Source organism: Euleptes europaea, chromosome 7, assembly GCF_029931775.1.
Source record: "Euleptes europaea isolate rEulEur1 chromosome 7, rEulEur1.hap1, whole genome shotgun sequence".
Lineage (NCBI taxonomy): Eukaryota > Metazoa > Chordata > Lepidosauria > Squamata > Sphaerodactylidae > Euleptes > Euleptes europaea.
The window spans coordinates 78,631,464-78,655,674 of NC_079318.1; the positions used below are offsets into that span (position 1 = coordinate 78,631,464).

At 50.3% G+C, this 24,211-nt stretch overlaps 2 protein-coding genes across 3 annotated transcripts in view; both read right to left on the minus strand.

The window, feature by feature from the left end:
- TRIM54 (tripartite motif containing 54) overlaps positions 1-5,382 on the minus strand; it is a 37,480-nt gene extending 32,098 nt beyond the window's left edge. For both annotated transcript variants that reach the window (XM_056853003.1, XM_056853004.1), the window contains exon 1: positions 5,164-5,382. In XM_056853003.1, coding sequence (XP_056708981.1) covers positions 5,164-5,331 — 168 coding nt within the window. In that variant the 5' untranslated portion in view covers positions 5,332-5,382. The remainder of the gene's footprint in view (positions 1-5,163) is intronic.
- A 13,381-nt stretch (positions 5,383-18,763) lies between these two features.
- Positions 18,764-22,078, minus strand: DNAJC5G (DnaJ heat shock protein family (Hsp40) member C5 gamma). The gene is made up of 4 exons (XM_056853006.1): positions 21,963-22,078; positions 19,746-19,959; positions 19,370-19,523; positions 18,764-18,837 (listed from the first exon to the last, which is right to left on the minus strand). The coding sequence occupies exons 1-4, from the start codon at positions 22,073-22,075 to the stop codon at positions 18,764-18,766; spliced, it is 555 nt and encodes a 184-aa protein (XP_056708984.1). The 5' UTR covers positions 22,076-22,078.
- Positions 22,079-24,211: the final 2,133 nt, after the last annotated feature.

Below are 24,211 nucleotides of genomic sequence, written 5' to 3' on the forward strand. Positions count from 1 at the left end.
CACTATCATGCCTAGATTCATGTACTTCTTCACAAGTGTACACATCTTTGACATACAGTGCTACTCCTTCCCCCTTCCTTATCAGTCTATCCCTTTTAAACAAGTTGTACCCCTCAATCTTAATAATACCAATCATGAGTGACATCCCACCAAGTTTCAGAAATGCCTATTAGGTCAAAATCCCCTTCCTGTATTAGGGCTTCGAGTTCTTTCTGCTTGTTTCCCATACTCCGTGGTTTATGTGCCCTGAGGTTTTCGTTTGTGTACTTACCTGTGAGTTTATGTTTCCTTGCATACATGCCACTCCCTGCAAATCTTTATTGTTCTCGTCTCCAGGTATTATCAGCATGCAAGGCTTTAAATTGTTGTCTCGCTCCCCCATAGGATTTAGTTTAAAGCCCTCCTGATCAGGTTTGCAAGGCTCTTACCAAACACATTTTTTCCTACCCTCGTGAGGTGTAAACCATCCTCTGACAGAAGAGCTTCTTCTCGAAAGCGTAAGCCATGGTCCAGAAATCCAAACCTTTCTTGACGACACCACCCACGCAGCCAGTCATTAATTTGTAGTATTCGTCTTTCCCTAAGCCATGACCTTCAACAGGCAGACCTGACGAAAACACAACCTGCGCCCCCAAGTCCTTCACCTTCTCACCCAGAGCCATGTAGTCTCTTTTAATACGTTCTGGGCTGTGCTGGGCAATATCATTTGTTCCCACATGAACGAGCAAGAAAGGGTAATAATCTGTGGGCTTGATGAGTCTACCTACCCTTTCTGTCACATCCTGGATGCGTGCATCCAGTAAACAGCAGACCTCTCGGGACAACAAGTCAGGTCGGCATACTTTAGACTACCCCTCTCAGGAGGGAACCCCTAATTACGAGAACACGCCTCTTCCTAAATTGAGGGGCGGAAGATCGAGTCCTCTCATGTGCAGGAGCCTGAGAAATTTCTTTCACGCTTTGGGGGGATAGCCCTTGTTCCAGTGGTCCAGAATCAGTATCTATTGGGAGATCCTGGAACTGATTGCTGAGCAAGAGAGGATCAGGATTCAGGAGGTGATCTTAGGTCTTAGCCTGGCATCTAAAAGAAAGTAAAGTGGCACCAGGAAAGCCTCAAAGGAGAAGGCATTTTAAAGGTGAGGTGCCACCCCTGAAAATGCCCTGCTTCTAGTCGCCACCCGCCTTACTGCTGAAGGGGGGGGGCACAGAGAGCAGAGCTTGAGAGGCCGATTTTAACTTGCGGCCTGAATACTGTGACAATCCTCAAGGTACCCTGGCCCCAAGCCATTCAGTAAGAAGCAGGCTCTTTGAATTGTGTGTGGAAACTGATGGGTAGGCAGGGCAGATCTTTCAGCACTGGGGTGATATGACCCCTGCAACCAACCCCTGGAAGAAGTCTGCCCCCCACATTTTGGACCAACTGAAGTTTCTGGACCTATTTCAAAGGCAGCCACACATAGAGCACAGTATAGTATTATGCTATTTTTGTGGCAGTAGACTAATGTGGCTATCTCAGGATTGCCTATATTGCTTGGCATCAGTTTTGGGAGAAAGAGCCCCCCCTCAGATCAATCACAGGGAACCCAGAAAGAGGTGAACTGGGATTATTAAGTTATCCGGAGGAAGAGCCTCTTCTGCTGGAGGGAGGCTGTACTCACTTCGCTTAGATTATTTGGCCTTCACACACACACCACCTCGCCATGCACATATAGGGTTGCCAACCTCCAGGTACTAGCTGGAGATCTCCTGCTATTACAACTGATTTCCAGCTGAAAGAGATCAGTTCACCTGGAGAAAATGGGCGCTTTGGCCATTGAATATGGCAGTGAAGTCTCTCCCCTCCCCAAACACCACCCTTCTCAGGCTCCATCCCAAAAATCTCCAGGTATTTCCCAACCTAGAGCTGTGCACATATATGAACAGCAAAACTTCAGTGTGTGTGTGTGTGGGGGGGGGAATAGAAAATCTGTTATTGCAAACGACCAGCATGTGACCCTTCACAACCCACCACAGCTCCTCCCCTAGAACTTTTGAATATTTTTTTTCATTCCACCCCCCTGATTCTCTTCCTCAAAGAGTTGGATTGGGGGAGGAAATGGGCATCTTATCAGTTAGAATGGCCTGACCCTGTGGATTTAAATAGTTGGTGCAGAAGGAGAACTTCCTTCTTTGTAAATTGTTTCATAAAGGTTATTTGATTCTTGCAGCGAGAGCAGTTTTCTGACCATCATGCTGGTAAAGAAATCTGTGGGCTTTGCTGTCCTGCCAGTAGGGGTGCCAACTTCCAGGTGGTGGCTGGAGCTCTCCTGGGATTACAGCTGATTTCCAGGCAACAGAGACCAATATTCCCCTGGAGAAAATGGCCACTTTGGAGGGTGGGACTTTATGGCATTATAACTAACTGAAGTCCCTCCCCTCCCCAAACTCCACCCTACCCAGGTTCCACCCCCAAAATCTCCAGGTATTTCTCAACCTGGAGCTGGTAGCCCTACCTGTCAGGGACCCCATCCCTGAGGCCAGCATGAGCCAGAATTTTCCGCCTGGAGCTCTCACCCTGAACATGCTCACAATGCCATCTCGCTCGCCTTTCAAACCTTTCTTAAATCTTTGCCCCAGCTTCAGTGCTCTACCCAAACACTAACAACAAGATAGCCAGCTCACAAACCATCCAACTGCACTTCCTCCTCTCTTTACACATCCCTTTGGGGATCATCCTGAGGAGTGACATTTAGCTGGTAAGCTCCTTGGGGCAGGAGACTGTTTTTCTGCCTGTATCCCTGTCTAAAGAGCCAGGTACATTGTTGTGGAAGTATAATTTAAAAAATGAAGATTCCACTGACAGTGGGAAAGGTGGGGTGTAACTATTGCAATACAGTCAGTCAGTCAAGTCCATCCCACCACTGAAGTAGAAAAGAGCAAGAGTCCAGTAGCACCTTAAAGACAAACAAAATTTATGGTATGAACTTTCGTGAACTACAAATCACTTCTTCAGATACCCTGCCAGAAATTGTGTTAGTCTTTAAGGTGCTACTGGATTCTTGCTCTTTTCTACTACTATTGACAGACTAACACGGCTACCCATTGTGATCCACTACTGACTTGTCTGTCTCCAAATGACAACAAAGGCAAAAGAAAAACAAGGTACAATATTTGCACAAAATTTGCATATGCTGATTTACATGCATAGAGGCAAATACACGTGTAGTTAACTAGAAATACAGCCTCACCACAGGGGTCAGCTCTGTCTGCCGTTCAGGTGCTAACTATTGATGGGAATTTTCCCAGGCCCCTGCTTGCCCTTCCCATGGCTCAATCCACCTCAAACAGCCTGATGAAGTTTATCAAGCCTCCTTCCAACTGCAAATATTTGTTATTGATCTAGATATTTATACCCCACTTTTCTCCCCACTGGAGACTCAAAGTGGCTTACCTTTATCTCTGCATTAGTTTTATCCTCACAACAACCACCACCCTGTGAGGTGGGTTAGGCTGAGAGTGGTTGGTGAGCCATCCAGTGAACTTCCGTGGCAGGCCAGGGATTCAATCCTGGCTCTTCTTAAGGTTGCCAACCTCCAGATCTCTTGGAATTAGAACTGATCCCCAGAATACACAGATCAGTTCCCCTGGAGAAAATGGCTGCTTTGGAGGGTGTCTCTATGGCATTATACCCTGCTGAGGTCCCTCTCCTCCCCAAACCTCACCCACCCTAGGCTCCACCCCCTAATCTCCAACCCAAAGTTGGCAACCCTAGCTCTTCTGGATCCTTGTCTGACACTAACAACTGACTTGGCTGAGGGTTGCCAAGTTCCAGGTGGTTAGCAACAAAAAGAGAAAACACAGTAGCCAAGATGTGGTTAATGCAATATAATGAGAATCCTGCCACGGAAACAGGAGTGTACAAAGAATCACAAGGATCCAAGAAATCGATAATTTAGTATCTTACATGGGACATATATGTGGCAAGCAGAGAAACACAAGTTACACAAATTGCCTATAGTCAATTACTTCAACACTGCATACATGCTAGGGCATATTCCCTGTACAAAGCAACTGTAACAAACACACTTGTGGTAAAGAGAATATCCCAATAGTAAATTGCCACTAAATAGTCCACTTGGTGATACGGAGGCAAAGTCCAACTAATGAAGTAAGCGCAAGCAACAAGGAACGGCCGGCTTCGAAAGGCCTTTTCGAACAGTTCTTCCTCAGTCACAGAGAGGCGAGTGAAATTGACACGAGCTCCTTGCGTGCGTTTTCTTATGGAGCCAAGGTCTAAAAGCACTCAATGCTCAAAGCCATATTAATTGAAGGTACGTTTGGAAACCTTTCTTGCCAGACTATACTGGAAAGTCACTCCTGGAGAAAATGGCCTCTTTGGCAACTGGACTCTATGGCACTGTACCCCATTGAAGTCCCTCCCCTCTCCAAACTCCACCCTCCTCAGGCTCCACCCCCAAAACCTCCAAGTATTTCCCAGCCTGGAGCTGGCAACCCTACCAGTGGCTCTATGTGTACCTATCATGTGGTTTCTCAGAAATCAAGCTTCCACAGCCACTTCAGTGAATTCTACTGGACAGAAGCAGGGCTTGTATATTTCACAAAAGACAGCCCCCCCCAAAAAAGGTCAAAAGCTTAATATTTTGTGCCATTTTTAGGGTTGCCAACCTCCAGGTAGTAGCAGGAGATCTCCTGCTGTTACAACTGCTCTCCAGTCGATAGAGATCAATTCCCCTGGAGAAAATGGCCACTTTGGCAATTGGACTCTATGGCATTGAAGTCCCTCCCCAAACCCCACCCTCCTCAGGCTCCGCCCCAATAATCACCCACTGGAGGCAAAGAGGGACCTGGCGACCCTAGCCATTTTGATTGGTACTAAGGGCTGTTCGAGAGTGGAATGCACTGCCCCGGAGGGTGGTGGTCTTTGGAGGTCTTTAAGCAGAGGTTGGATGGCCATCTGTCGGGAGTGCTTTGATTGTGGGATCCTGCATGGCAGGGGGTTGGACTGGATGGCCTGTGTGGTCTCTTCCAACCTTGTAAACTTGTGAATAAAAGGCATTACATGGATTTTGTCCTTTTGTCCTAAACAAAGATGCCAGCCTAGCAGCAGGCCTGAGCCCTCCCTAGGGCGGTGCCAGGGACCCCCTTTCCCTCTCCCTCACTCACCTGGAAGATGTCGTTGGCACACTTGCGGCACAAGTTGTGCTGGCAGGGCAGGATCACAACCGGCTTGGTGAACATCTCCAGGCAGATGGGGCAGATGAGCTGCTTCTCCAGGTTGTCCATGCTCTGCGAGGTCCCCAGCATCGGCTTGAAGCCCACGGCAAAGTTCATCCCCGCGGCACCAGCGCTGCCCCCGCCACACACTCCAACCGGCTGTGCAGACGACGCGGCCCACCCTCCGGCTTGCCTGGACCTTGCTTGCCTGCCTCTCTCCCCCTTCAGGCTCTCTGTCCTCACTCTGTAGCTGGCTTCTTCCCCACTTGGTCAACTTTCCTCTTTCTGCCTCCTTGGCTCCCCTGCTCAGGCTTCCCTTGGCCTACGCTCAGGTGATTTTCCTCACTCCTGTAAGTCCTTTCTGTCCACCCAACCTTGCTTCTCTTCCTCCTTGGGCCTGTCTCGCGCTCTCTGATCCCGTCTGCCTCTCCAGCGCTTGCGCCACTCCTGACCCTCAAAGCCCTGTCCTGGGGTCCATAAGGCTATTTTTAACAGCAGGCCTGGGTCACATGACTCTGATGGAATCCCAGCTGCCATTTTTGTCCCAGTGATGGGGAGGACACGGCAACAGCTGTCAGCAGCATCAGGTGACACTTAGGTCATTTTCCCCCTACAGGCTATGACAACTTCTGAAGATGGCAATGGAAGGGGAAGGGGCGCTGGCTCAGCCGGAGCAAGCCTGTACGGGGTTCCTGAGGATGTAAACCCAGGATCGGCCCCACATCCTGGCCTTAAATTCAAACCTAACTCAGCTCATGAAACCTCCCCTGGCCCACCAAGTTGGATTCTGGAGACTGAAGTACAAGAATCACATCTGAACTACAGCAGAGACTCCAGAAATTAATAAAAGCCCATTGTGTGCAGAACGAATTCGAAATGCAGACGGATTCTCCCTGCCTGCTTCCTCTGGATCTGACCAAATGGGTCAATCTGGGTGACAGAGTCCTGATTATCGGGCTTCCTCTGCCCATCATTTACAAACTGAACTACAGAAGTGACAACCCAATTCAGTGTAAGCACAAGTCTCCCCATCTCTGCACTAAACATTTTAAGGCTTCCCAGTGGAAATGAAATTTCTTTGTACACTCTAATTAAAAATGTAAAAAAACACCCTTAGTATAACGCATGTAAATATAACTATAATGCAATATAATTATAATATACTAATATAATGCAATTATAATATAATAATTAAATATCATTTTAATTTAATTGAATAATGATTCTTAGGACACAGAAAGAAACAAGCCCTCCGCTCCTTGTTCGTCTTTCCGAAATAGACACATATAAACAACTAACCCTTTACCATGGGACTCCATCTTGACCACAAATCAAGAGACAATAGGGAGAAGTCCTAATTCTGAGAACTAAGGTAATGAAGGACTTGGGAGTAAGAGGAAGGGTCGTCTCACTGGGCAGAGGCCTGGGATGGCAGCCGGGCTTTCCCAGTCTTCCAGGATCTGAGGGAACAGGGCTTGTGAAAGACCATTCCTTCACAGAGGGCCTTTATCAAAACTGGTAATCACTAGAGTGTAATGATCTTGGTTGCAGAGGGTAGCCATGTTGGTCTGCCGTAGAACAGCTCGATTCGAGTCCAGTAGCACCTTAAGTGACCAACAATATTTTTGGGAGCATAAGCCTCTGACAGAGCCAGTGTGGTGTCGTCGTTAAGAGTGATGGACTCTAATCTGGAGAGCCGGGTTCGATTCCCCGTTCCTCCACATGAAGCCTGCTGGGTGACCTGCTGGGGCCAGTCACAGTTCTCTCAGAACTCTCTCAAACGTCCCTTTGGAGGGAGGCCATGACAAGCCACTTCCGAACGTCTCTTGCATGGAAAACCCTGCAAGGTCGTCATTATTCAGCTGTGAGTTGTTGGCGTACACACACACACAAGCTTTCGAGAGTCAAAGAGAGCTTTGATTCTCGAGAGGTTATACCCCAAAAATCTCGTTGGTCTCTAAAGTGCTACTGGGCTCAAATCGAGCTATTATAATGATCTGTTGCCACAATCTCCTAGTTCCCAGATTTTTAAAAAAGGAAGTTTCTAGTCCTTTTGGTTGCAGGGCTATAGAGAAGGTGCCAAGTGTATGTCATAGCTGATGGCTGCAAGATTTCAATTTGCCGCCTGGACGAGTCCTCAGACCTGAGCCTCAGGACCAGATCCAGAGCCCTGGCAACCCTAGATGAACCCCACCCACAGGCACCAGAGGATCAATCAGGACCTCCAGGGAGTGCATTTAATTTTAAAATCTTCCTTGGCATCTCTACAGCCAGCCACTTCACTCACTACTGTTTATCTTAACTCATAGCTAAGAACGAAAGAAATACAATTTAATACTGGGTCAGTTCCAGCTCTGACATGCTTCATGAGGATAATTAAATAGTCTGACGCCAATTTGAACAAGCTTGATAGATTAACCTGCACACTCGAGCCAAAGGAGAAAAAAATACCCAAATGCCTTAGTGGAATGATGGAATGAACGAACACAGGGAGATTCGAAGGAAGGAAGACAGTTAGCCTGGTGTAGCAGTTAGAGGGTTGGACTAGTACCTGGGACATGGGTTCGAATCTCCATCTGCCATGGAAACTTGCTGAGCAACCCTAGGAGGGCTGTGGCTCAATGCTAGAGCATTGGCATGCAGAAGGTCCCAGGTCAATCCCCCGCATCTCCAGTTAAAAGGACTAGGTGAGTAGGTGACGTGAAAGGCCTCTGCCTGAGACCCTGGAGAGCCGCTGCCGGTCTGAGTAGAGTAGACAATACTGAATTTGATGGACCAACAGTCTGATTCAGTATAAGGCAGCTTCATGTGTTATTTAGCCTAACCTACCTCACAGGGCTGTTGTGAGGATAAAATGGAGGAGAAGAGAATGATGTAAACTGCCTTTGGGTCCCCACTGCGGAGAAAGGCAGAATGGAAATGAGGTAATAAAATAAAGGGGTATAACAAACATATACAGACTCTGCAAAAACCTGGCACCAAAAGTCTATGATGACTCTGTAGCCTAACCTACCTCATACAGGGTTGTTGTGAGGATAAAGTGAGGAAAAGGGAACTATGTATGCTGCTCTGAGCTCCTTGTAGGAAAGGTTGGGATAAAAACGTTGATTTTGGTGTGGAGTAGGCCCTGACCTGGATGGCCCAGGCTAGCCTGATCTCGTCAGATCTCAGAAGCTAAGCAGGGTCAGCCCTGGTTAGTATTTGGATGGGAGACCACCAAGGAATGCCAGGGTTGCTGTGCAGAGGAAGGCACTGGCAAGAAAAATTCCCCAGTCTCTTGCCATGAAAATCCCAAAAGGGGTCGCCATAAGTCGGCTGCGACTTGATGGCACTTCACACACACACAGAGGATCTACCATCCTGTCGGCCGCCTCTGCTCCACCTGTGCTTGTATCTTTGTAAGTAAAGCAAATATTACTTTAAAAGCAATTAATTTTTCAGGGCTCTTTTCTCCAAAGGGAACCAAACCCTGAAAGCAACACCCCTGCACCTCTCACCACTCAGAATATGGGCGATATCAAGGAAAGTAAAATACTGGAAGATAGAAATCCAAAGCAGGAAACACCCAGAAGTCTTAACGGAGGAAAAGCAGATGTGATCCATCAGTAAAGTAGCTTTGAAAAGGCCAGTTTAGAACACACCTGGAAAGTTTTATCAGTGCTATTCAAGATTGGGCAGCTGCTAGAAACGGCTAAAAATATACAACAAAGGCCACAGATATTTGTAGAACTGGCAAAGATCATAGACTCTTCTCTGATACAGAATACTTGCCAGACGCAGTCAAGTGGCAAAAGCACACACTGCCTCTTTGGTAGGAAGCATTAGCAAATGGTTTCAGAGTTACCTATTTAACTACAAGCAAGGTTCAATCAGAGGTTGAATCCTGTGGCTTTGCAAGCAGAATGGGGTGGATCTTTCCCCACCTTGGCCTTCTCAGAACCCCCCCCCCCCCGGCACTGTTCTGAATGCTCTCTGCTAACAAAAATATGTGAATAATTCACGGTGGGTAGCCGTGTTAGTCTGTCTGCAATAGTAGAAAAGAGCAAGAGATCAGTAGCACCTTAAAGACTAACAAAAATATTTTCTGGCAGGGTATGAGCTTTCATGAGCCACAGCTCACTTCTTCAGACACTCACTTCTTCAGAAAGCTCATACCCTGCCAAAAAATATGAGGGAGACAGGACTATAGTGAGGAGGGGGGATCTGACAAAATGGTCTTTCTTTCCACTTGTGCCAAGGAAAAGCTTGCTCCACTGGACTTCCTCTCCCCACAGAAAAGCAAAAACACTTAGGGCTGTTTAGCTTGGAAAGAAGGCAGTTAAGGGGAGATATGATAGAAGTCTATAAAATTATGCAGGGTGTGGAGAGAGTGGACAGGGAGAAGCTTTTCTCCCTCTCTCATAATACCAGAACGCGGGGTGACCTGCTGAAGCTGGAGGGTGATTCAAAACAGATGAAAGGAAGGATTTCTTCACACCATGCATAGTTAAATTGTGGAACTCCCTGCCCCAGGATGTGGTGATGGCTGCCAACTTGGAAGGCTTTAAGAGGGAATTGGACATGTTTATGGAGGATAGGACTATCCATGGCTACTAGTAAAAATGAATACAAGTCATGATGCATACCTATTCTCTCCAGGATCAGAGGAGCATGCTGAATATATTAGGTGCTGTGAGCACAGGCAGGATGGTGCTGCTGCAGTTGTCTTGTTTGTGGGCTTCCTAGAGGCACCTAGTTGGCCACTGTGTGAACAGACTGCTGGAGTTGATGGGCCTTGGTCTGATCCAGCATGGCTTTTCTTATGTTCCTAAAAGTAAGGGTGATTTTTGCCTGATTTCTCCACCACATTGCAACACAGGGAGGTTCTTCCCATGCAGCCCCACAATCTCCAGCAACACCTTTCCAGGGGTCAGAGAGCCACCCTTGCAAACATCTTCTCATGCATACATCAGCCTTGACCCAGTTCTGCAGAATAGGGAGCACATTTTGTCCTGAGATTTCCCAAGGATAACAGAGAAAGGAGCATTTGTCATAACAGAACAGGCGTCTCTATGGTGAAATAAACTGGATGTTGCAAATGGAAGAAACCTACCAATATGAAAAATGCCATACCAAAACACCTTGCCTTCGACATAAAGGCCTATTTCCTACTACACCGCTCAGCAAAGTCAGAGGCCTTCCTCCAACTGAAGAGCCATTTCCGCGAGAGGACAATGCCTTAGGCCGGAGGAACTTCCTCCAGCGTCAAGTAAGGCACCACCCAAAATGTGTTTGGAAACTCAGAGGAATTCATACAGTCATGGCAAGAGTCGTTCCAAGCAGCCTTAAGCAAAACAGACATTCCACGTGCCATTATTCTTGGTCAACCCCACTGCAAAACGTTGTTGTGGTCCAGTCACATCCTATAAACCAGGATATTCTCAAACGACTGGTCTTCCTCACAGGAAGCAGCTCGGGAGACGACACCCCGGCCTACGCACACACGAGAAGGAAAAACAAGCCAAACAAAATCAGTACAGCACATGAATTGTTCAAAGTGCTTTACGTACATTACCTCATCAAGCCTTACAACTGCTTTGCGAGGTAGGCAGCTACCCCTAGTCCCACCCTGCAAGGTTGGGGGTTGATGCAGAGAGGGGCTGACCTAAGGCCACCTAAGGGAGCTTATGGCAGAAAAATAGTTTTGAACTCAGGACTGTATTTAGCAAGATTTGTTTATATGCCTGCCTTTCTCTGGAACTTCTCAGGACTCAAGACCAGTAGACGGATTTCCTCTACACCTCTGGGCAGGAGCATGGCATAGCGGAGCTTCTGTATAACCACCGGCTTCCTATTTCATTCTGGGCAGGGTGCCAATGGTTTGTGATGGACATGGACTTTGCCCACTATCTGTACTCTATCCCTGGACGCTGTTGGCAGAGGCCCTGCCTCAGTTCAGTCTATTTGCCTATACCTTGCCTTTGCCTCTTACTAGTGTCCTTTTGAATATGGCTTCTGAAACCTGTCGATTCTAACCAATAAAACTGCTTTCGTGAACTTGCCGTCTGCTGGAATCTGTTTATGGGTTTGCCGCAGGGCTAGAGCTTATATTAGGACACTAGTCCTATCCTTACTTGCTGACCTTAGCTGGAGCCCTGGAGGGTTCGCCTAGACCAGTGGTTCCCAACCTTTTTTTGACCAGGGACCACTAAGACTTTTTTGTTCAGTGCAGGGACCCCAAGGTTCAAAATAAAAATTCAGAGAATTCGAAAATAAACTTTAATCATAACTGTTAGTTAAACATTAAACTTAGAATAATATTTGAATATATTTTTATAATAGAGAACTTTTAATTGAAAATATTAATTTATTATGGGTTTATAACTTTGTTTCACGGACCTTAATTTAGTTCTCACGGACCCCTGGGGGTCCATGGACCCCTGGTTGGGAATCAGTGGCCTAGACACTCGTCTCCTCGGTTTGGGGTGCCGGACGAGCTCCCTGAGGACCCCGACTTTCTGCGTGCCGTCTTGGAGGAGGCACAGCGGTCTTACGCGGAGTCCACCCGGCTGGTTGGGCTGGTGATTGATCAGTGGCGTCTCCTGGCAGCGGTGACCCCCTGGAGGACTCAGGACGCTGATCTACGTGCCCACAACGACCTTTTGGGACTAGATACTTTGCTGGAGGAGTCCCGGTTAGCGCAAGAGGACTTTGCTCTGCTAACGAGGTTATTGGCTGAGCTTACGCTCCGAGGGGTGCAACCGGAGTGAGGTTCACAGTGTACGTGTGGCTGTTTCCGTCCAGGGCAAGAGATATCACTCAAGAGATTTGGATTTCGGACTGTGAGGGGCGGAAGCAGATCAGTCGCAGTGAAGTTGAAGGGGGTTGCTTGATTGGGCGTAAAGGCTGGGGCGGGCTTCCAAAGACACACCATCCTGATGGGGCGGAAGAGCAGCCCCTTGCAAAGTATATTGGAGACTTTACATTGCAGGGGACATTCTCAGCTGGACCGGCCCGCGCCATCCTACCTAGCTAAAGCCTCCTCCATTTGCAAGATGGAGCTTGCAACCTGCCCTCCCCCTTGGTTATTTTTAGGCCATGAGGCAGGATCTGACATCTGCTACAAGGACAAGCAGAGCAGACTGGAGTTAAAATAACAATGACCCCCCCCCCACATACACACACACAAGCTCTGTGCAGTGCTGGAGCCCCCCTCTTCCTTTGTACGTACAGAATCGCATGCCATGTTGAGGCTCCCTCTGCTGTGTCTGATTCCCTTCCCACTTTTGTACACCAGTCCAGACACAAGCAAAGGAAGAGTCTCTTGCCTGGCATGGGGAACCCCACTGGACCAGGAAAGAGGGGATAGCTTACTACGGCACACATAGGGTTGCCAACCTCCAGATTCTAGCAGGAGATCTCCTGCTATTACAACTGATCTCTAGCTGATAGGGATCAGTTCAGCCGGAGAAAATGGCCGCTTTGGCATTTGGGACTCTATGGCATTGCAGACCCTGCCCTCCTCAGGCTCCACCCCAAAAACCTCCCACCGGTGGCAAAGAGGGATCTGGCAACCCTAGGCACACCCCAGATGCAGACTTAGCTGTGGGGCAACCAGTTGTCCTGGAGTGCATGCTGAAGGGGGCACTGCCCCCGAACTATTGTAGCACTCCCCCATCCCTCACCATCAATGCTTGTAGAGTCATGGCAGTGCCATAAAGTGGCCAGAAATCAGCCATAGGGCTGTCAGGGAGGCAGTGGTTTAAATTACTACCCTGCCCACCACACTCTGTGATTGTAAGGCCTCATCATGGACCATAGTCCCAGAACCCCTAAGACCACCCAGGCTCATTCAAGACCCCAGCATCATGAGCAATTCCTGCTCCAATACTGCAGTCATACCAGAGGCATGGAAATTTCCCAGAGGCCGAGGAAGCATCAGCGCTGGAGCCCGTTTTCAAAGCTGAGACTCAGACCTGATGGCCCACGAAACACATCCTAAGATGATGAAAAGGCAGTGACGTGTGAATCGGGGGCAACCTGGCCCCACCATTCCTAAGCATTGTCCTGGGGGGCATCACCTTCTATATTTCCAGGCCACCTTAACTGGGAAAAGCCCCTTAGAACAAGGACAGCCCAAATCTTTTGCTAGAGATGCGTGAATAGGAGCTCCATATTGAGTCTTCTTGTGTTGAACAAGGAACCAGTTTCAGTCTTGCATCGATCACTGGCTCAAGCTGTTCCACAGCACTCTTATGATAAACAGCAGTTCCAGGATGGGGGGCACACTAGAATGCTTGAAGCCCAGCAAGGCATCCTCAGGCAGGGGGGTCACTTTCCCCTTTGTTATCCAGCTGCATTTCAAGGGCACAGCTGCCCCACCCAAGCACACAGATCTAGAGCTCCTTGCCAGGAGGGCAGGGCCCAGCCTCCCAGGCTGGCACCCCAGAAGAGATTGCCAGCTCCAGGATTGCTTCTGCGTCCACTCCCAACAGATTAAAAACTCCCACTGAAATGCAGGCTAGGCGACACCATTTTATTAGGCTCACGCCTTAAGGTGGCCTGGGCTTCTTCATCAGGCAGGACAGATACAGAGCTGAACTGCAGGTGCAGGCCTGTGAGTGTCTCAGAGCGTGCTTTCTCTTGCAGGCACTCCAAGAGCAACAGGGAGCAGCCGCCCTGCCCTCCTCAGCCCCACAAGTTGCGCAGAGATCTTCCTGGTGGACCCAGGAACAGAAGCGCTGCCTGAGCTGACAGGTTCATGAGGAAGGGGAGAGAGCCTAACTGGGAGACGGCTTGGTTACCCTTAGACTTGCTTTAGTCTTCACTGTTGGCCGGCATTGTGGAGTAGGATCTGGGAGACCCACATTCAAATCCAGCACCACCAAATGTTGATGCGTGACCGTGAGCCATCCTTCACTCTCTCATCCTAATCTCCCTCCCTCTACAGGGAGGAAGGGAGAACAATGTACAGAGAGCCCTGTGCAACTCAAGAGGAAGACTTGAATAACAATGCTATTGGGGGTGGGTGGGGAGAGACTGTCTCAGTGGCCGAGCATCTGCTTGGCATGCAGAAGGTCCCAGGTTCAATTCTCAGCATCTCCAATTCTCAGCATCACCAGGTGGAGGCAGGTATACTGCCTGAATCAGTATACAGCAGCTTCATGTGTTTGATGTACCAAATAAATAAAAATCTGGATTTTAAATACACTTTAAATGAATATTTGAAGTATATTAACTTGCTACGGTTGGGAACCAGCATTTTCTCCAAGGTGCTCAAGTTGGCATGAGGCTGAAAGGACTGGACTAACCACAACAGCAGATTTCTCGACAGAATCTCAGCCAGCCTTCCCTGCCCCCCCTGCACGTTGGAGCTCCCTTTGTTTCCTCCCAGGTGCACTAGAGAAGAAGGGGGGGGAGGGGTTATAGAAAATACTCTTATAATTTAAAACATCTGCATCCCATTGAAGTATGCATTTCAAGATAGCTGCTATACCATGCTGACCCATGCTACCATAACCATAGTTTTGGGCACCGCAATTTAAGGAAGATGAGGACAAACTGGAACGGGTCCAGAGGAGGGCAACGAAAATGGTGAGGGGTCTGGAGACCAAGTCCTATGAGGAAAGGTTGAAGGAGCTGGGTATGTTCAGCCTGAAGAGGAGAAGATTGAGAGGGGATATGATAGCCATGTTCAAGTATTTGAAGGGCTGTCATAAAGAGGAGGGTGCTGAGTTGTTTTCTGTTGCCCCAGAAGTTCGGACCAGAACCAATGGGTTGAAATTAAATCAAGATAGAAAATTCTTCTTAATGTCTAGATGGAAACTAACAGTTAGAGCAGTTCCTCAGTGGAACAGGCTTCCTCGGGAGGCGGTAAGCTCTCCTTCCCTGGAGGTTTTTAAGCAGAGGCTAGATGGCCATCTGTCAGCAATGCTGATTCTATGACTTTAGGCAGACCATGAGAGGGAGGGCATTTTGGCCATCTTCTGGGCATGGAGTAGGGGTCACTGGGTGTGTGTGGGGAGGTAGTTGTGAATTTCCTGCATTGTGCAGGGGGTTGGGCTAGATGTCCCTGGTGGTCCCTTCCAACTCTTACAATTCTATGACCCTCCAGATTAGACTACTGTTAACCCACTTTACATGATAATGGTCCAGAAGATTCAACGGTACAAACTACAGCAGCAAGACTCCCAGCTAGGGTCAGCAGCTCAGAACCCCACAGCACCCCGGGGTTGTGCCACTTGTTTGCTTCCTGGCCCAATTCAAAGGGCTGGTCATTACCTTTATAAGTTCTTTGCGGCCTATGAAGGAGGCATCTCCTGGTACAATCTCACATGCCAGTAATGTTCCTTGGACCCGCCTTCTCCTTGAGGTGCCTTTCTTAGGACAGTTGCTTAGGACAGGTTGCAGGCTCTCTGCGTGAGGCCCAGTCCGCTGGAATGGCTTACCAGAATACGTACGGAGGACACCTTTGTTGGCTCCATTTAGGAAGGCGGACAGGACAGTTCAGTTGCATGGAGGAAAGGAACTGTTCCTGCAGATTTCCCTCTGTGTTTTTTAGGTGTGCGAGTGCGTTTACTTGTTTGATGGACATTTTATGTCCTTGCAACTTCTTGTTGCCGTTAACCGGTGAAATATATCAATACATGCAAAGAATGACAGCAAACTCCAGTTCCAAAGGGCATGCTAGGTAGGCAGGGCCTAAAGGCGCCCGCTACACTACTGCCCCAAGAGGGACGGAAGTGAAAGACACTGTCCTGGCCAAGGTTTAGCCCCGCAGTGCCACCTTTGACCTGTTTGGAGTATGGAAGCAGCTGATCAGGCTCAGACGGAGCCAGACTCTCTTCCTCCTCCAAAGCAGGCGCTGATCAAGCTCTACCTGCAGCCAGTCTCTTCTACTCCCCCTCCCCACCCCTCTCACACATACGCACAAGTGAACACACCTAAAAAGTCTGGGAAGCCCAAAGGAAAGAGAGGCCCTGGAAGCACAAGCAGACGGCTGCTGCCTGCAAAGCAGACAACTGCTCACCTCGGCCTGGGACCTGTTCACCCCAAACATCCCTGGCTAGACACACATACACATGGCACTGCCTCCCTTCCCAAGGGTCTGCGGGAACCCCTCCTCATGCTGGAGACAGATTGAAAGCAGAAGAGCCACCCTTTCTTTCTTTCCTTCCTTCCGAAACCTTTAATTGTGCTGAGAAAAACCCTAACAGAAATTGCTGATCACAGTGTGAAAAAAAACAAAACCAGCCCTTTCCCCAGGGCTGCCCCACCGAAGCAGGGAGACGAAGGGGAGCTGGAGAAGCCCAGCTCCCGCACAGTGATTGAAGCGGCGCGCCTTGGGAGGCGGTGAGCCTCTGACCTTACTCCGCAGGAATACTGGGATCCTGCTGAGCTACATGTGCCGGGCTTGAGTCCACTTTGGCACCAACACACAGGACAAAAAGAGGGCCATGCTGGTGCCCGGGGGGGATGGTCATGGCAGGGGAGGTTTGTCCCACCTGTTGGCACAGATGGGGGACAGATCACAGCCCCTTCCCCCACAATTAGCTGGGTTTCCGCTGATCAATGCCAATGGACAGCAGGAGGTCACAGCCGGGGGGCAAATCTGGCTGGGGATGATGACAACTGACACTCCCCACATCTACCACCCTTTCGAACTGCAGAACGGCTGACCAAGCACCCTGCAGCCCAGCACCAGGGACCCGGCCTCTCGCTGGGGAACCACAGGCCATAATTGGCTGCTTCCATAGCCAGTCATCTTTCTCCGATGCGGAGGCGAAGCCGTTCTCCTTCAAAGCAAGGAGTCTCGCAGGGTCTGAGCAAGTCCTTGGCCGTGCTCCCTGAGACTGTCGCCGTGGTATGGCGGCGGGAAAGTGCATAGGTACATCCCCGCCCCGTGTGGGGCAGGAGCCTCAGGGCCTCTCGGCTCCAAGGGCTTGAGGGGCTCCCTGCCTGCAGTCCAGGGGTCAAAGGAACTGAAAATAGGTCCCCACTCAGCAATCCAAGCCTATGGGGGGGATCCTCTGGAATGGTTGCAGAAGGTGGAGGCTGTACTGCGACTGGCAATGGCTTGACTCTGGCGGAAAAGAGGAGAACAAACAAGGGTTAGAAGTTCAACGAAGGACAGCTTTGTTGAGATGCCCCGGAGGGGGGGAGCTCTGGTGGGAGATAGAATCACAGAGTTGAAAGGGTCCACCAGGGTCATCTAGTCCAACCCCCTGAACAATGCAGGAAATTCACAACTACCTTCCCCCCACACACCCCAGTGACCCCTACTCCATGCCCAGAAGATGGCCAAGGTGCCCTCCATCTCATAATCTGCTTAAGATGGGGGAAGGTGTGTCTCTGACCAAAGCCATTGCTCCCTACCTGCAGCCCAGAGAACCTGGATCACGTATAAGAACATAAGAAGAGCCCTGCTGGATCAGACCAGTGGTCCATCTAGTCCAGCATCCTGTCTCACACAGTGGCCATCACTGCTTCCTCTGGCCACAAATTCCACATTTTAATCCCTTGCTGTGTAAAGAATTCTTTTTTGTCTATCCTGAATCTTCTGCCCGTCAGCTTCACTGGCTGCCCTTGAGTTCTAGCATTTATTGACTAGCTCTGCATAATCCGCCTTGAGCCCCAGCGAGAAAGGCAGATTATAAACAACGTAGATCAAAACAAATGTTTTGAGAGGCGTTTTAGCCGCACGTGGAAGCTTGAGTGGTGGTTCCATAGTGCATGCGAAGCCACCAGCCATAAGCTAATCAAAGTATGGACTAATCAAAGTATGGGCAATGGGGTCCTGCCCTGGGCAGCCCTACAACTCTATCACTCTACAAACAGGACTGGCGAACCTGGCCAAAAACAGAAAGAATGAGCACAGGACGCCCCCTGCTGTTCCCCACCAGAACTGCAAATGTTCCAGAAAGCCAGGTGGCTCAGGAAGGGCAGCCTTGAGCCACAGCCTCAGCCGGCACAGCACTGCCAACCAAACTACCCTGCCCTGCCAACTACAGGCTTCCAGGGACGACATCTGATGCGGCCATGCCTCTCCTGGCTCATGGAAAGGCCTGCAATTTGGAAGGGTAGGAGGGGATGCCTCACCCGGCACTTCCTGTTTGAGGAGTCAACTGCATTATTCACCCAAGGAGATGTTACCAGGCTCCAGATTATCACCGTGTGAGCTGTGTGCTAAGTGGCCAACTGAATCCTGTGGGGGGGGGGGGAGGGATTAATTCCCCATCCCTAACATTTGTGCCTGGCTGGTAGTAAGCTTTGGAAAGAAGATCCTCAAATCACAGCCTTAGGCAAGGTCAAGGCTTGGCACACACAGGCTCTGCCCTTTCCTCAGCGACCACATAATTGGCTATTCACCAGTGGAGGGACCACATAATTAGTCCTGGATCTGGGCTGGCAGCCCTGCAATGCTCGGAAGGACAGCGCTGCTTGGGTTTGTCTGGAAAACATCACAAAATCCCCAAATAAGCTGGCAGTCTCTGGTGGGTTCCTGCTGCAGTCCTGTTCTCCCTCCCCACCCACCCGCCCCAAAAGAAGAGGGCCTGTGCTACTCACGGGGTCATGGCTTGCGGGCCTGAGTCGCATCCGTACTGTGCGATGTGGCGGTAGGCTGCATACGGATAGCGCTGACACCTGGAGAGGAAATGCCATCCATGAGATGTGCTGGCAGGACCCCACACTGAGCCATTAAACAAGGCCCCCTCCAACCAGCTCCTAGCCACAACTGCCAGAACTACAGGCAGCCGCTCTGTTCCTCTGTGGCTCCATCACTGTGCCAGCTCCATCACAGGGTCAGCCCAAACTGAAGCCCCTCACTCTTCTCACATGAAGCTGCTGTATACTGAACCAGACCCTTGGTCCATCAAAGTCAGTATTGTCTACTCAGACCAGCGGGGCTCTGCAGGGTCTCAGGCAGGGGTCTTTCACATCCCCTACTTGCCTAGTCCCTTTAACTGGAGATGCCGGGGATTGAACATGGGACCTTCTGCATGCCAAGCGGATGCTCTACCGCTGAGCTACAGCCCCTCCCCAAAAGCCGACAGCACCCGGTATTCCCAGGCAGTCTCCCATCAAAGTACTAACCAGGTCTGACCTTGCTTAGCTTCCGAGATCAGACAAGATGGGCCTGTTCAGGGTGGTATGGTTCCTGCCCCCAAACACTCACCTTCGTCCTCGGCTCGGATCTGGGCCTCCAGGTCTTCGGGGTTGACGTGTTTGTAGGCATCCTCGTCTTCAGGGGGGCGGCACTTCCCGCAACAGAAGCAGCAGCAGCAGCAGCAGCAACAGCAGGTGAGGAGGCTGCAGCACACGGTCAGCGGCTGGGGGCAAGCAAGAGTTGCGGGTGAACAGCTGGGCAAGGCACTCGACCTCCCCGCTGCTCCTGGAGCGACTCGAGACGCTCCCCCGCTGGACCCTGAAGGGACTCCTCTGGGGCCGACTGACACGGCGTGCAGCTGGTGCTCTGGCCCTTGCTCCGTGGCACGGCCACACTGCCTCCCCTCCTCCCCAGCCCGCACGCCCACTGCCGCCCGATCACCCACCTTGAACCACCACTTGGACATGACGAAGTAGTACTTGACGCTGTCCTCCCCAAACTGCTCGGCCACGTAGAGCCCCATCGAGCCGTACTCGTCGTAGATCCGCCGCTTGTTCTCGTCGCTGAGGGTAGTGTTGGCATTGTTGATCTCCTTGAATTTCTCCGCTGCTTCGGGGTTATCGGGGTTCTTGTCTGGGTGGTACTTCAAAGCCAGTTTCCTGGAAGAGCGGAGGAGCGAGGTTGTGAGAAAAGACTAAAGGGGGGAGTGAAAGACTGCTGAGGCTGCTTCCAGTCGCTCTGCCCCCCCGATGCAGAATGATCTGAAGGGCAGCAAGTTTCCGCAGCGGCCCTGCTAAAGGCGAATCTTGGGGTGGGACCTACCTCTGCCTATCTGGGCCTTGGGTGGGCAAAGTGGATCACTGTTATAGAGACGGCTACCAACAGGCACAGGGATTTTGTGACGCGCACAGCCTGGATCATCACGAACGCAGCATGAAATAGCCACCCTGTGAAGTAAGACAGGAGGTCCAGTGGCACCTTAAGGACTAGCAATATTTATTCCAGCATCAGTTTTCCGGAGTCAGAGCTCACTTCAGCAGCTGCATTTGATAAAAGTCAGCCTTGACTCGCCAAAGTGTAAACTGGAGTTAAGTGTTGTTAGTCATTAAGGTGCCAGTGGACTCCTGCTTTATTTTGCTGCTACAGACTGACCCGCCTACCCATCTGGGATTGTCAGCCCCATCAAACGATCACTCGTGCTCGGAGGAAGTAAATGCACACATGTGGCTGCAGTTCAAGGACAGTGGCCAGAACCAGCATTTAACATTCTGAGAGCACTGGATCCCAATTGCTCGGGCTGCCCTATTCCAGCCACTACCAGAGTGTGTCCTTGTGCCAGACAAAGCTGCCCCAGAAACTCCCCAGGGAGCACCCTGCTGCAGAGCAGGTTTATGCTACCCTGGGAGGTCCCTACTTGCCACCTCTTTGGTCCTATTCAGCCTGCACACGGCACAGCACAACTACATGGTGATCCAGTGAAAGTCCACATTGTATGTTTAGGGGCTCCCTGAGCTAGCTATGCCCTGACCTGGATAACGCCTAGCCTGATCTCATAAATAAAACCATGCTGGATCAGACCAAGGCCCATCAAGTCCAGCAGTCTGTTCACACAGTGGCCAACCAGATGCCTCTAGGAAGCCCACAAAAAGGCGACTGCAGCAGCATCGTCCTGCCTGTGTCCCAAAGCACCTAATATAATAGGCAAGCTCCTCTGATCCTGGAGAGAACAGGCATGCACCATGACTAGTATCCGTTTTCACTAGTAGCCATGGATAGCCTTATCCTCCATAAACTTGTCCACTCCCCTCTTAAAGCCTTCCAAGTTGGCAGCCATCACTACATCTTGGGGCAGGGAGTTCCACAATTAAACTATGCGTGGTGTGAAGAAATACTTCCTTTTATCTATTTTGAATCTCTCACCCTCCAGCTTCAGCAGATGACCCCGCGTTCTAGTATTATGAGAGAGGGAGAAGAGCTTCTCCCTGTCCACGCTCTCCATACCATGCATAATTTTATAGACCTCTATTATGTCTCCCCTTAACTGCCTTCTTTCCAAGTTAAACAGCCCTAATCGTTTTAACTGTCCCTCATAGGGCAGTTGCTCTAGCCCCCTGATCATTTTGGTTGCTCTTTTCTGCACCTTCTCAAGCTCTGAAATATCCTTTTTTAGGTGTGGCGACCAGAACTGCACATAGTATTCCAACTGTGGTCTCACCATAGATTTTTACAAGGGCTGTATGATAGCAGCAGTTTTATTCTTTATTCCTTGTCTAATTATGGCCAGAATGGAATTTGCCTTTTTCACAACCACCGCACACTGGGTTAACATCTTCATCCAACTATCTACTACCACCCCAAGATCTTGTCAGATCTCAGAAGCTAAGCAGGATTGACCCTGGCGAGTATTTGGATAGGAGACCTCCAAGGAATACCAGGATCATGGCATGGGGGCAGACAATGGCAAACCACCTCTGTATACGTCTTGCCTTGAAAACCCAGCACGGGTTGTCACTAAGTCAGCTGTGACTTGCCGGCAAAAAACAAATTATGTTATTGTTAATGGGGGACAGGGATACTGTGGGGGAGGGACCACACTGAACCTCCAATTCATGGGAGGTGGCAGAGTGTGCTACTGTCAATAGTGGACCAGAGAATACCCTACCTGTATGCCTTCTTGATGTCTTCTGAAGAAGCCCCCTTTTCCAGCCCCAGGATGCGATATAAGCTCTCCCCGGCCCGGGACATCTTGCGTTGTGGCCGACCGGCGTCCGCCATCTTGCTCTATATCAAACAGCAACACAAGGAACTGAGCGGTGGAGACGGGTGTGGAGGTGAAGACAGAGCAGCGCCAGAATGCAGCTTGATCAATTTGCCCCACCGTGCGTGCTGGCCCTGGGGCTTGATGTGCAGCATCACAGAAGCCAGGTGAGGAGCCCCAGCCTAAGACCAGAGGCTACAAGATCCAGGCAGAAGCTGCTTCTTCCTGCTTCTCTCCATTCCCCCTCCACAATGGAGGCAGCAGCACCTGTGGAGCCAAAGGCCTCCGCCTTGCCCAGCCCCACACACTTGAACCAAAGCTCTGAATCCCAGCCCTATACAAAAGCCATTCTGCTGGAACGCTGAGAAAGCGTTCTGGGTGCTGTGGGAATATGATCTGCATTCCAGTGGTGTTTGGCCTTGGCTCACCCAGGACCAGGAAACAAATTCCAGAGCTGAGATGGGCTACCATGTGACCACATGCTGGCCACTCCCAGCCACTCCCATTCCAAAGAGCAGGAGGGGCAGCACTTCCCAGTCGAAATAAGCAGGCCTGCCCCAACCTGTGGCTCCACCCAGCCAGAGCCCAAACTGCTAAAAGCCTGAGGGTTGTGCTGTCCAGCTGAGCCTCGTGGTGCCCCAAGAAAGCCACTCCGGCGAGGACCAACCACACAAATGGGCCAACGCTTATCCAAGAGTCCCAACATCACAGAGGTGGGGAAGAAAGAGCAGCCAGTACCACGCTGGAGCACGCAGAACTCGGCCAACTGCTAGCAGGCACAGGGCAACCCCCACCAAATGGGAGGGTGGGTAACGCACACCCCTTGCAGCGTTACCCAGGGTTGCAGAACTCAGCTCCACTGTAGCCTGTCGTTGGGGGGTCTTGGCTAAACCACCACCAAAACCTCAGTTCCCAACAGTTCAGTGAGTGACTGGATTACGGGTTGATAGTGACCTGGCCCAGACACTTCCACATAGCCTGAATAATGCACTTTCAATGCACTTTAACAATGGTTTGCAAGCAGATTTTGCCATTTCACACAGTAAAATCCAGCTACAAAGTGAATTGAAAGTCATTATTCACCATGTGTGAAAGCATCCAGTATCTCCCAGGCTACGATGCTGCAGAGCCTCAGGGCACCTTCTGGGATGTAGTGCATTCCAGGCTGCCTCCCCAGGGGCTGTCCCACCGCAAAACCACTCTCCCTTAAAACCCCTCCAGGGTTTTCCAGTTTTGCCACCGGCGACTGAATGAGGAGGGCAGTGAGGTTAAGTCAGCCTGAGCAGGCTTTGGGAAACTTGACTGTCTTAACCAGATTAGGCTGCAAAGGCCTGAGCTATTCAGCTTTGTATCCTACCAAATAAATACTAAGCTAGTGGAAATGAGGCCACGGGGCCTCCGTAGCCAGGCACGGGGAAGCTTTTGCTGTTTGGGACTGTGCTGAACTCCCAACCCCACAAGGCAACCCAGGCCTTGCTTGGGGAACTGTCCCAGCCATTAGAGCACAGCAGCAGGAACGCCCCCTTGCTGGTGGTCAGAGACAACACTTTCCCCCACCCCCACCTGTTACTCTAAACTTAGGCTGCAAGCCCTCAGGGGCTGCACATACAGCCATCTGTTATTAGCCTGGCAAGAAAAAGGTGAAAGCAGTCCTGCAGGAAAAGTGACCTCTTTGCCCCTCCTTTAGTCAGCATGGTGTAGTTGTTCAATTGTCGGACTAGCATCTGGGAGATCCAGATTCAAATCCCCACTCTGCCACGAAATCTCAAAGAGGGGGACCTAGGGCCAGCGAGGCCGAACCTGCCTCACAGGGTCGTTGTTGTGAGGACAGAGGGAGAATGGTGTGCCCACTGGAGAGGAAGCAGGACATAAATATATAAATAAATAAGTTTCCTGGGATGCTTCTGCCCAAGAGCCAGACACGTGCATTGATTCCCCATTTGAGGAACCTGTGATGAAATGTGATCAGGAACTCCCCTCCCCCAAGTGAACTTCACTCATCAGTTCTACTTTGAGTTGGGTGCATGAATCAGGTGGGCCGGAGATCAGGAAACACTTCTGTAAGCAGCAGCAGAACAGACCCCCAAACTCATAAACTTAAGATGTCGGCGTCAGGAACTCACCACCCATTCTAGTGAACACCGTGTGTGATT